General features: G+C 44.3%; 1 protein-coding gene and 1 long non-coding RNA gene across 4 annotated transcripts in view; one reads left to right on the top strand and one right to left on the bottom strand.

Moving 5' to 3' along the window:
* Positions 1-12,964, bottom strand: part of LOC139050592 (uncharacterized) — a 107,065-nt gene that overhangs the window by 24,199 nt on the left and 69,902 nt on the right. The gene's annotated exons all lie outside the window — the stretch shown is intronic.
* The window catches only part of Hn (phenylalanine hydroxylase), a 107,069-nt gene that overhangs the window by 30,959 nt on the left and 63,146 nt on the right, over positions 1-12,964 (top strand). For all 3 annotated transcript variants that reach the window (XM_065444619.2, XM_065444618.2, XM_065444617.2), the window contains exons 2-3: positions 7,116-7,238; positions 10,918-11,098. In XM_065444619.2, coding sequence (XP_065300691.2) covers positions 7,143-7,238; positions 10,918-11,098 — 277 coding nt within the window. In that variant the 5' untranslated portion in view covers positions 7,116-7,142. The remainder of the gene's footprint in view (positions 1-7,115; positions 7,239-10,917; positions 11,099-12,964) is intronic.

Genomic DNA, 12,964 nt, shown 5'->3' with positions numbered 1-12,964 from the left:
TCCTAAACCTCTCCTAAAATTTCATCTCAATAAAAAAAAAAGAATGCGGTGTTGCCTTAGAAACGAGCTGTTTCTAAGGTTCAGGCGTGCGTCGCTTGCTCAGGCGCACATTTCGTTGCCGCGCGGAACGCTGCGTTGCTCGACGCTCACCGCGTCCAATGCGGGGCGCGTAGTCGCTGCGCCGTAGCCCATTGTCTTACACCCCTTGGCGGGTCGACGGGAACGCTGTCGCGTTCCACTCTCGAAGGTGAATCAGAGTAACGCATGAGTTGTTTCTTCGTCTAGCCGAACCAAATATAGCCAAGCAACAGCAGTTCACCAGGATAAACAGTGGTTAAACAACTAAAATAAAGGCTAGTATGCTTCGCATCCTGGGCTTAACCTTAGCTAAGCCACAGCCATTTTTTTACGTGGAAAACCGAAACTTCATGGTCGTTGGTGAAGGTGAGAAAACCCCGGCACTAATGATCCGAAATTATTTGGTCACCCGTCGGCATGCAGCAGCCTACACACGTGCACATTTAGCTTGTCGCGAACGCTATTCGCCCATTTAGGTGAGTTGCAAGGCTAGTTATTTATCCATGACTTCCAGTTTGGGCGCTTCCTCATGCAAGTGGTTAACGGGCTGATTGACTGACTCAAACATTCCTCCATTTATTCACCGGTTCATTTATTGGTTCATTCATTCGCTCAGCGTTGGTCTGGTTGATTCATAGGCTCATTTATTAATTTCTTCGTTGATCGATTCACTGATTTAATCATTCATGCCACTTAACGGCTCCTGGTAATCATTGAATTATACATACTCGAAGGTTCCAGATTCACTTTGGCCGGGTAGGGTACCTTAACGTGCGCATAATTTTAAAAACGCGGCAGTGATTTTACGTGTTTTTTTTTTGTTCTTTATACGTGCAGTCACGAATGCCGGAAATCGAACACGTTACCTTCATATTGCGCCCAAAAACATAACAATTTAGGCCCCGCGCGGCTAGTGTGAAAAGGTCAGTCACACACGCTGAAGCTCAAGGGAGCGTGGAAATGATTTCCACGCTTTAGAAGCTTCAGAAGTCCGTCCGTGACACTAAGCTGCTGAAGCTCCTGTCTTAAGAGGAAGCTTTAGCGTTAACCGAACTCCGTCGCTGCTTATAAAAATACATGTAAAACGCAAAAACACTTTTCTGAGATAACCCCTGGACAAGTTTGACTGAAATTTGTTGCATTTGAGAGACAAAGTTAAATTCAAGTGACTGCTAGAAGCGGAATTTCGATTTAAAGCTTGCGTTCTGTGAAAAATAAACTCGAAAGTTCGGAAGTTCGAGAAAAATAGACGCACGAAGTTTATAAATTAAGAGCTCTTCATCAACAACAGATATTGCGGTTCTGTAAACGAGATCCATTAGATCATTCAAAGCCTGTACAAGGATTTTGCAAAACCAGTATTTTCATGTTACTGAATTCTTTTTATTCATGTGTAACATATCAATTTTTTTCCCACCTGGTCCTGACGCCATTAAACATCATATATTCATGCATTCATTCAACATATCAATTTTGTCCCTTTTAGATGCAGTATCAGATGCAATTTATAGAATTTTGGTATCATTTTTTTTGCTGTGTTAGAAAGTTGTAAACTTGATAGTTTCGTTTTCGGAAGATGTTTCAATTCTGCCAATTCTCATTAAAAATAAACAATTTTAATCGAAAATTGGAAGCCAACAGTCACTATATTTTAAGTTTTCCGATTAAATGCAACAAACCCCATCGCATTCGGCGCAGTGGTTGCCGAGAAAAATGAATTCTCATTTTACATGTATTTAGAAAGGAGCCCCCGAGCTAAAGCTTCCTCTTAAGAGAATGGAGGAAAGGGATGCGACCGGAGTGGACGCTACTAGAGTTCAGATTGCAAAGATGATAATGTGGCGTACATTATTATGAGAAGGATATAAAAATAAAGTGACAGTCACTTACGTGATATGAATGCAAAATCAGTATGATTTCAGACCTCTACCTTAGTTCAACCTAATCCAATTTAATCCACCTTAATCCACTTTACGCCACCTGGCTCTCATTTGTACCAACCTTCATGGCCCGCTTTCTTCCTGCACGGTCTGTATGGTATGGCCGACTACTCCACTTTAATTCACTTTGATCCGCCTATCTGTTTGCATTACAGCTGACGTCACACCAGACGCCGATCGCGTCAGCATGACGATAATTCTCTTAACACCACACGTTGCGGAGAACGCCGGGTTCTTCTGGGTCACGAGACGTGTAATGTATTCCAATTAGAACGCGTCGCACGTGTACGGAACCGAATAGAGCATGTTCTCTTGGCATACTCCGGCACCGACTGGGCCAGCAACAAACTGACCCCGATTAAGGGTGCGTTTCCGGAGCGAGTCTCCCAGGACAAGCTCCGGCAATCCGAGAATCCACTCGCAGCGTTTATTTCCCAAATGAGGCTCATTACCGTAGGGCTCCGCGACACGCTAAGCCCCCCGGGTCTCACTGACGGCCTGCTTCAAGCCGTCGGCGTGACCGGCACTGCTGCAAGTTTAACGAGTGAGCGGTCGATGTAGACAGCTCGGAGACGGTGTTGCCGCAAGTGCTGCCCTTCGGGGGGAGTATCACGCCTCCCAGCCGACGAGAAACAGAAAAGCAGTGCGGAACGTAGATTTGCGCAATTGCACTGAAAGGTCAGGCCGTCAGCCTGCGTAGTTCATACGCTTCTTCCGCAAGGACACGGAATACCGAGAGGAGAAAAGTTGTAATTTCGCCTGCGGCGGTGCCTATATGTGGTTTCGGTTCCTGAGCTCCGCTGAGCACGCGATTCCGAGTCCTAATTGCGGCGTCAATTAAAAGACGAGAGCGCCCGCGCGGTTCTTTTTCGGTGCGTCAGGTATGCCACAGGAGGATTAGATTTATGCGGCGTCTTTCGTAAGGCCTTGGTCTTGCCTAAATGCGTGATACCTCATAATTCAGATGCATTTCTGGCTGCTTGCTAAGTGGGGTAACTGGGTCGTCGACTTTGAGAGAGAAGGATTTGTTTTGAAATTTAACACGCTGCATCGTAGTCGAAAGGGGGAGTAGGACATGAGCAAAGGTTAGCCAGCAAGTGTAGGACAAGAAGTGGATATCAGTTTCAGCTCCCGCCACAAAAATGCATGGGTTTTATTCCCAAGATTTCATTATCTATTTCTTTTGCACCAGAATTGTTCCTAAGAGCGGGTGACAGCCAATGATAGCGAAGGCTGCTGGCCATAAAAATGAAGTTCTTACGAACAGATGCTTGGACGATTACGCAAAGAAACATTTCAACAAAGGCAGTTATTATAAACCCAGATCATATGTGAACAAATGCGAAACTATAGAAATATATCTACTTACACAGCTTTATGTACGGCTTTTTTTAATGGGTTGAAAAAACATGGGTATAATTCTGATCATTTACTGTTACATCGAGGTCTTTCAGCTATCATAATCTGTGATAACTAGGAGTGTGCGCGTATATTTTCGAGCGGGTAGATGTGTCCAGACCGGAACAGCCCACCAGGATTCCTTGCGTATTTTTTTATTTCTTACGCTTCTCTATGGCACCGAATCATACCTTAACTTTTGAATACACATGTGAATGTCAACTCGCATTTTTTTTTAAATTCTACTTCCTTTCATCGAACACTTCCACCAATTCTTTGTAAGAGTGCATGAAGCCCCTCCTTAAATGCCGCCTCCTAAAATGCCTCCTAAAATGCCGTGTCTACGCCGCCTAATACATTAGCTTATGTCAGTGATTGAAACTTTCGTACTAGTATTCACGAAGACCTGTGGGTACGCGTAAGAAGGTGATTTTCTCTTACTACGACAGTGGTTCTAAGCATGAAACTGATTTTGCCTTTTCAGAATACCCGTCCATATATCTTTAAGCAGAAATGGTCAGGTCAGCTCCTGATCCACAACTCCCGCCTCAACATATTTCAAATAAGAAAAAAAGAGAAAAAGAAGTCGTTTATCCCCCACTGTTTCAAAAGAACATGGCATCCCGACAATGCACGCAATAACGGTCGATTGTTTCAGGCCGAAGAAGAAACAGTCGGCAATTTGTGGACTGTGTAATAGCGCGCGCTGCCAAATTGAGAAGCACTGCCTGGAAATTTGCGTGTGTGTGTGGGTGTGTGTGTGTAGGGGGGGGATATTACCCCCTGCGAAGACTCTGAGAGTAGTGGCTTTTCATCTATTTGGAAGGAAACAGCGGGCATCGCCATACCGGAAGGGCATCGTAGACATGGCAAAGAATAAACCCTTGATGAGATTATCGGGGCTCAGCAGTGAAAAGCCGCTGCCGCCCAGGAAACGCGGTTCAGAGCTTTAGGAATGACTTGTATTTCTTTCTTTTTATATAAGCATTTCGGGCCCGGTGCTATCACTCACGACCCACCAAGGCGCGGTCCATTAAGCCCGTCGGGTGCCTTTCTTTGATTGCGCTCCCAACTCCTTGGTGGTCCCCCCTTTATGTGGTCCCGACACCGTCCTCGCATTCATTAGGTATACGCCTCATAGCAGCACTGCCAACAGAGCGGCAAATGAGATTTATTTCGCACACGTGATGTTCCTCCCCGAAATCAATGGAAAAGAATAAAAATAAATAGAATAGTAGAACTATAGTTTGCTATACCTAGCTCACGTGTATGAATTCACCGACGATGCTTGACACAACGCGGGTAAGGGGTTCATCCCATGCAAGTATTTTAGTCTGCGACATAGTATCAAAAAATAAAGTAAAGAACGTAAACTTAATTTTCATATGAATGAGATTCGAGTCCGGCGTCTTTTTAGTGGGTCTGGGCACCCGCCGCGGACGCGGTTCCGAGACCTTGTATCGAAGCGGCTTCCTGGGCTCGCTGGACGGTCCAGAGTTGTGCTGTCAGGTTCGAGCTGAGCAGTGCGGTCTTGCAGGGCGAGCGGAGGTCGGCTGTCGATATTTATTGCGATATCATTAAAGGCAGACCTCGGTTGTTTTCCAGATGCCCAACTGACGAAAAATACGGGCCTATCCCGAAGTGTGGTGCAGTATGAGTGAGTCTCGTAGGACTAGCGGTGGCGAATGATCGAATAAGGTGAAAAAATTGCGCGTGACGCACATGCTCAATCTGTTAAAAAGTTTCTTTTGCAGAAGGATGTGTGCTAATTCCGTATGACTGCTAGAGCATTTGTCGGCTGTTGGTGGAAACAGAGGTTTGATTTCACAATCGGTCATGCATGCCTTTATAGCATTATAGGCAAAGTTAAATCTGCTTTGGAACTATGTAACAGAAAAAATTACGTGTGTTGGGCGAACGCATAAATGTGTGCACTCTTAGCAAGTCTGTAGAGTATAGCAGGTATAGAAACGTTATTTCGGTAAATAAGAAAGAGTGTGCGAGGTGCTGCGCAGTTGTAGAGACGTTACAGTCATCACATTTTAAGTTTTTTTGCTTACTCGGAGACTTAGCGGTACTAACTTACGACCAGATAGTTTTTTTTACGATATCAATTACACGGATACTTCAAGCCAATTTCTTTCGACGGCATCGCTGTGAGTCTTCGCATATAAAGTTATATTTCCGCTGTATGCTTATTCGTGCCGTATATATATATATATATATATATATATATATATATATATATATATATATATATATATATATATATATATATATATATATATATATATATATATATATATATGCGGGTTATGTTGCTATACGATTCAATCGCTAGAGTTGCTCATTCCTGGCATCAGGGTCGTGGCAAACTTATTCCTCCAAATTTTGAGAACGGCCGCCCGCAAGGCAATGGAGTGAAACATAACATTCACAGCTCATGTCTTTTGTCTTACACGGACTGGTAAATACTACAAGTGCGGAATAATATCGGTGCCCAGACCTGAACGCGATCTAATTTTGCTGGCGCAATTTTTTGCGGGAAGTGCAGGGGTGCCTGCGAGATGTCATTACAGACAAGATTTTAACCCCTGTATTCAGAAACACATCTTAAGTTGAAGCCCGTGCTTGATTTGACATCAGTGACGCCTGGTGTGAACGCGCCCAAGACACTCACGGCGTTTCCTTTGGTGCGTTCACGAAAGGCATTTAAATCAAGTCAAGCGTGGACTTCAATTTAAGATGCATTTCTGAATACGGGGGTAAAGGTGCCACAGATTTTGGTGTACCCAATTACGTCACGTCAGTGTTAGTAGTACCAGCGTACGTAGTTAGAACACCGTCCGAGAAATTCAGCCGCGATGCTGAACCTTCTTATTGCAGTCAGTGCTTCGTCCTCTTGCAAAACTGCCAAACTTATGTAAGGATTTTTCGCAACCTATTGAAACTATCTCCTTTTCCTTTCTTGGCTTGTTATCTGTGTTTCTTGTTTGGAATGTCTTATTATGCATCTTGTTCGTTTCGTCTCATTTATTTCCTATCTCCTCTAGGATCAAATACTATCTATTACATTTTATTAATCACTGAGACAGCATAAAAGTGCTGCTTTCTATTATGTGTACGGTTCTGTACTGCTAAATAGGTGAAGTGTACCACTTCATCATCATCATCATCATCAGCCTGGTTACGCCCACTGCAGGGCAAAGGCCTCTCCCATTTTTCTCCAACAACCCCGGTCATGTGCTAATTGTGGCCATGCCGTCCCTGCAAACTTCTTAATCTCATCCGCCCACCTAACTTTCTGCTGCCCCCTGCTACGCTTCCCTTCCCTTGGAATCCAGTCCGTAACCCTTAATGACCATCGGTTATCTTCCCTCCTCATTACATGTCCTGCCCATGCCCATTTCTTTTTCTTGATTTCAACTAAGATGTCATTAACTTGCGTTTGTTCCCTCACCCAATCTGCTCTTTTCTTATCCCTTAGCGTTACACCTATCATTCTTCTTTCCATAGCTCGTTGCGTTGCGCTCAGTTTGAGTAGAACCCTTTTCGTAAGCCTCCAGGTTTCTGCCACTTCAACAACATTCCTACTTCACTCATTTCACTAATTTGACATTGTGATGAAGTCAGCGAACACCGTAGTTGTTTCTAACATTTGAGATAAATTAATAAATGAATTTTGCATCGCCCTCGCAGCCAACACGTACCGGCCAAGCCTACATCATGGAGCCCAAGACAGCTGAAAGCAGCGGAAATTCCGTCATCTTCTCCCTCAAGGAGGAGGTCGGTGCCCTCGCAAAAGCCCTGCACATATTCAAGGTGAGACTGCAATTACTGATGGGGGAGCGGAAAGGGGGAGGGTAAACTGGAAACGATGAAGCACGCGAAGTGTGTTGTTATCTACCCGGTGTTGAAAGAAACGGTTGGAAAGAAAGTACAAGGAAAGATAGGAATGATGGAACTGTCTGCACACAGGACAGTGAGATGCCTCAACATGTTGAACTAAAGTACGCATCTTTATAGCCGTTTAAAGCAATGCTGGTGGAATGTCCACGCTAACGCATCTTCTTCGTATGCTACGCACTCGGTCTACTCGAAATGACCTAACACTTTCTCTCCGAGATTATGTCATTAATGACAACAATATTCAGCATCATAGTTGTTTTCTTTACAAAAAGAGTCCGGTCAGTGTTTAGATTAATGAGGGAGCACTAATCAAAACAATAATATGAAGTCTTACCCCAAAGGCGCGATATACAGCGTCTTCAAAGTTAAACTGGCAGTATCTTAATAAAAACGAAATGCTAGCTCAGGAACATCTGTGGCACGGGTGGTTTATGCGTTTTGGCGGACGCAGTGTTTGAGATAAGTTAGTCAACGAGCACATAAATAACAGAAGCTTCTTGATTTATTTTCTTGCTGTCCCTATGGTGGTGTATGTTTATATTAGCAAATTTTAAGGCAATCGTATTTGAAGACAACTTCACCTTGCTTGAATATCTTGGATCGCTTTCGCTCCGAGCTAATGGTCATTGTATTTGGCACTTATTTAGCTGATTTCACCTATTCATAGGTACAAGCATGGACAAAACGTCAGGCCACTTTGGGACGTAGCTTACTGCGTGGGGCACATCTTTTGCAAGCTGGGTGAAGTTGCGAGGGCTTTTGTCTATGGCGTAGCTCGCGCGAGGCAGTTGCCGCTGCACATCGTCGCCGCCCTCTGTTTCCCCTCCTACCAAGCATATCATATTGACCGCACATAAAGAAGGGGAGGACAGCGGAAGAGAACACAAAAATGACACGGGTGGTAACTTTCAAGCGATTTATTCACGGCAACCCGTGGGCATATGTAGACAAATAGAACATGCGCAGAACAAAGCAAAGAGCACTCATCAGCCTAACTGGGCAAGCAACTATAAGAAAAAAATTATTTCCGATTGAAACAACTTAATGGAAGTGTCACTAACACAGTCTTAGCCTTTATTTTTTATGTGCTATGCCTCCATCAGCTCGCGGGCAGTCTGGTCCTGGCTTCTCCCCAGAATCTTTATCGCCTTAAAGAGTGGTCCCCAGGGGCAGGCATTGCAGTGCGCAGGCAAGTGCGTCAATTCATCTTTCGTTAATTCCCCACTCAGGACGGTGCCTCAATGACCGAGCCAGAGAACATGAACAAAAGTTAACGAAAGATAAATTGGCGCACTTGCCTGCGCACTGCAATGCCTGCCCCTGTGCACCCCTTTTTAAGAAGACAAATATACAGGGGAGAAGCCAGGACCAGAGTGCACGCGAACTGATCGAGGCGTATCACATAAAAAAGAAAGGCCGAGACTGTGCTAGTGACACTTCCATTAGGTTGTTTCAATCGGATAGATTGTTCCTTATAATTGGTTGCCCCGCTAGGCTAATGATTTCTCTTGTTCGCTGCGTTCTCCGCGTGTTCTATTTGTCTATATATGCCCACGTGTTGCCGTGAATAAACCAGTTGAAAGTTACCACCCGTGTCGTTTTTGTGTTCTCTTCCGCTGTCGCCATCTTTATTTGCGGTCAGTGTGATATGCGGTAAACACCAACTGGGCCAAACTGAAGTTATTCTGAAACTTCTACCAACGCTCCGCTCTGAGCTGCAGTCGTTTCTGTCAGAGTTGTTCTTCTCTTGGGGAAGAGGAGTTCCTTCGACAGTGGTCATGCCGTCTACTGTAGGTGGCTGATGGACGCGTATGGCTTAATTTTCTACAAGCCTGGCTCTTCTAGCCTGGCCATCAAAAGTATTCGTTGAGTTTACATAGAACATAGGTGCCCGTGATTTCTGTGTGTCCGTGCTCTCGTATACATGACCATTCTTGTATATACAAATTTCATAGAATCACTACAATAATAAGTAAACTGTCTGTGTCACATCATCATTGCACATAACCATCGTGTACACTACATATTGAACATGGTTTTATACATTGGGACAATTATTTCATGCCTAACACTGCGTTGCCGTGGGTCTATGTGATTATATTTTGGTAAGTAAGGACTCGGACAGTACTTTGAAAACGTGCCATGTATACTGTGCTTCATACTTGGTGTATGTTATCGTCCTGGTAGAATTGCGCCGTGATTGTGACTCAGTGTTTGTATCGTCTCGTGTCGTAATAAACTTTTTTCTAAACACGGGCGAAGCTAATAACAGCTGCGTTCTTGCTAATCAGCTGGCAAAAACAAGCCACGAGTGAATTTTTCCTTTTCCTTCACTTGAGGTTCCCTCAAGATTTGACGTTGTGTCAAGATTCCCCGCCCCTGAATATGAAATTAGATGGCTTAATCGTGGATATCACAAACTTGATTGATTCTCCTGGAGTGTTTCTGTTCGGCGATATCCAATTGCAGATGTCTCGAAATAAGGTTTCGGTGACGTTTCAAATATAAGCATAAACCAAAATAGTGATAGCAGAAAAGGTTATGAGGAAGCGTTGGTTATTTATCCATTATTGACTAATTTTTCACAAAACACTGTTTCCACCAACGCACATGAACCCCCTGTGCAACGAAATTTTACATAGTTAGCATCAGGTAATTACGTTACCCTTAGTTTAACATTGAAGACTATTAGAAGAACGTTATACCTAAAAGATGGCTGTTGTAGATATCGACATATTACTAAAATATAAAACAAAATAAAAACTATCAATCTATTTCCCTAAGCACCTCGCAGAGTCTATTAGATAGCGTGAATGAGGATATTAAATTTAGGTATGTCGCTCTCTTCAATATTTTAGCTACCCCATTAGCCCCAATCTTAGAGCAGATCCACCAGATGGAGATGGCATAACGGAAAAACTAAAATCGGGTCCGATGTAAACTTAGTCAACTTAAGACTTCCTATGCTAATAATATTCTTTCGCAAAATGTGACCTTTTCAGCAACAAATCTTCATCGACTGTGGATGAATGTTTCAAAGTTGCGCAACATTATTTGAGGGTCCTGCATGCTCTTTAAAAAAAATCAAGATTAGAGGGTGACACTTTGCATGTTTTCTAACGAGGTAGTGAGCAGTTAAATCTATATTTAGTCTATAGGCTACCATGTCGTATTTAGTTTTTTTTTTAAATTAGAACATCTGAATTACTGGTTCAAAGCATGCGAACAAGTTAGTTACCGCTGCACATTACGATAAATGAAAACTAGTTCACTGTGGCTCACTGAACGCGGCACGTCAAACATACCCCCAAACATGGAGGTGTCTCCAGTAACGCGGCCTCGCGTAGCAATGCTCTGCACCAGGTAAGTGAAATAGACTGAATATATGCAATCAGAGGGTTCAACTTTTAAAGCGCCCAATGTGCGCGTTTTTTCGGTCTTTGCCTCTACTGGAAAGAACAGGTGAAAAACACCTACACCACTGTTGAAGTGGATATTGCCTACCACTTGAAGCGAGATCGCACCTGAACTCAACAAACGTGGAGTCCTCGTTCCGGCTACGTTTGACTGTCCCACATGGTGCTTTTTTCAGGAGAACGGAGTCAACTTGGTGCACATCGAGTCGAGGTCTTCGGCGCGCTTCAAGGACGGCTACGAGTTCATCGTGAACTTCACTCCTACCGACGAGAGAGTGCACAAGGCTCTGGAGCAGATCAAGAACATGTCCCAGTACATGCAGGTCATCTCCAGGGACTTGCCGCCCAAGTCAGACGGTAAGCAGTGTTGCCTTGTAATGGCCCCTACAACCACGGTACGCATTCAAGCGAAGCTTCCTATAGGCGAACTCACCGGGGCTTTGGTGATCGTTGCTGCTGAGTGCCGCCACTGTTGCCCCGAATAGGCCACACACAGGTCGGCACTCGCATAGCGAATAGGATTCCGTTTGTACTACGTCTGCAGATGTACCGGCTTTGGCTCTGTTCTTTACGGAATTGCGCCGTGAAATAACAAGCAGTAGCTAACTATCTTCAGTGTAAGAAAAGTGCGCCTTCTATCACATAATTATTTAAATAAAGCGAATGCTTCTATAGGCGTTCTTTCCCGTGGTTTGACGCGTCTGCTTGGTCGGCTTCTTTCCGCGCATTTCTGATTTTTCTGGGAAGGAACGCAATTGCTACGGTGAAAAAACTCCTTGCGGAAGCAGCACGTGAATGTAGTATTCAAATGAACGCTTCTGTAAAGCATCGCTTCGAATAGATTACAAATTATGCTTTCAATGTGCGTAATTCTTGCTCGCATGCCTTCATCTGTGATACGAATTCAAGAGTCATTGATTACAGCGAATGACGTCAGGTTTGTTTATTAACCGCGTATAATTATGAAGGTGGGCTCCACAGTTACCAAATTGATCCTACGCCTTTTTTTCATACAGCGCCCGCGCGCGCGCGCACACACACACGCACACATGCACACATGCACACACACACACACACACGCACACACGCACACACGCACTCGTATGGTCAACACGGACCGCGGTGGTTTAGCGTTAACGGCGTTGCCCTGCTAAGCACGATATAAAGGTGATTGAATCCAGGCCGCGGCGGCCGCATTTTTATGGGGGGCGAAATGCAAAAACGCCCGCCTACCATGCATTGGGTGCACGTTAAAAAACCATAGGTGGTATAAATTAACCAGGAGTCCCCCACTACGGCGTGCCTCAGAATCAGATCCTGCTTTTGGCGCGTAAAACCACATAATTTATTAACACACGCGCGCGCGCACACACACACACACACACAAAATAACCAGCGCATGCTACTGACCTGCAAAGACATTTAGCCTACAAAATACATACGAGGGGAATTCCATGAAGTAACAAGGCAAGGAAGATGCTGATACAATGCGCTTGTTACAACTTAAATTGAGACCACCAGATCGGTTATTGCGCGGCTCGCGCAGGCATGCAATATGTTCATCTTGTGCTTCGCTTTTCGGTAACTTTCATGCACAAATTTAGGTTTTTGGTCCGAATGTTCTCAACTTCTTTTCACAAGTGCTGTGTTATTTTCCCGTTTATACTGGTTATTATAAATAAGCATTGAAAGAAACAAAATGATGATCCAACGAACACTTCAGGCAAAGGACTCAGATTCGGCGAATCGCTAACGACTGGCTCACAGGGCTGCACTTCTGATTGGTGCATTTGCCACAAAAGCCGAATGTCGTAGTTACGTCACCAGTTAGTAAAACGAACTTAGTACAACAAACAGTCAGTACAGTAGAAATTTGTCCGGAGGCCGCTGAGGGCCCCTGCGCTAAGACGTATTCTCTGAATGTCACCGACACATCGCACCCACCAGTAAACATTTCTTTTACCCCCAAGTCAAAGTCAGATCTTGCATTCTAAGCGGGCCTGCTGAGTGGTTTGTGGGCCTTCTTGCCGACAAAAACGCAGCTGCAGCTGCAATTCCGCATAGCAGGCAGCTGTGGCTGCATTTGACAGAGCAAATAAACAATAACGGTGAAACAGTTTCAATGAAAGAGAAAACTGCGACCTAAAATGTTTTCTGAAAACTTAAAGCTGCTAACAGCGACATTGCGGTGCTTTCCCGAACGTATTCGTGAAACCAGACTCT

This window comes from Dermacentor albipictus, chromosome 10 (assembly GCF_038994185.2).
Source record: "Dermacentor albipictus isolate Rhodes 1998 colony chromosome 10, USDA_Dalb.pri_finalv2, whole genome shotgun sequence".
Lineage (NCBI taxonomy): Eukaryota > Metazoa > Arthropoda > Arachnida > Ixodida > Ixodidae > Dermacentor > Dermacentor albipictus.
This window is presented reverse-complemented; position numbering and strand designations above follow the sequence as displayed.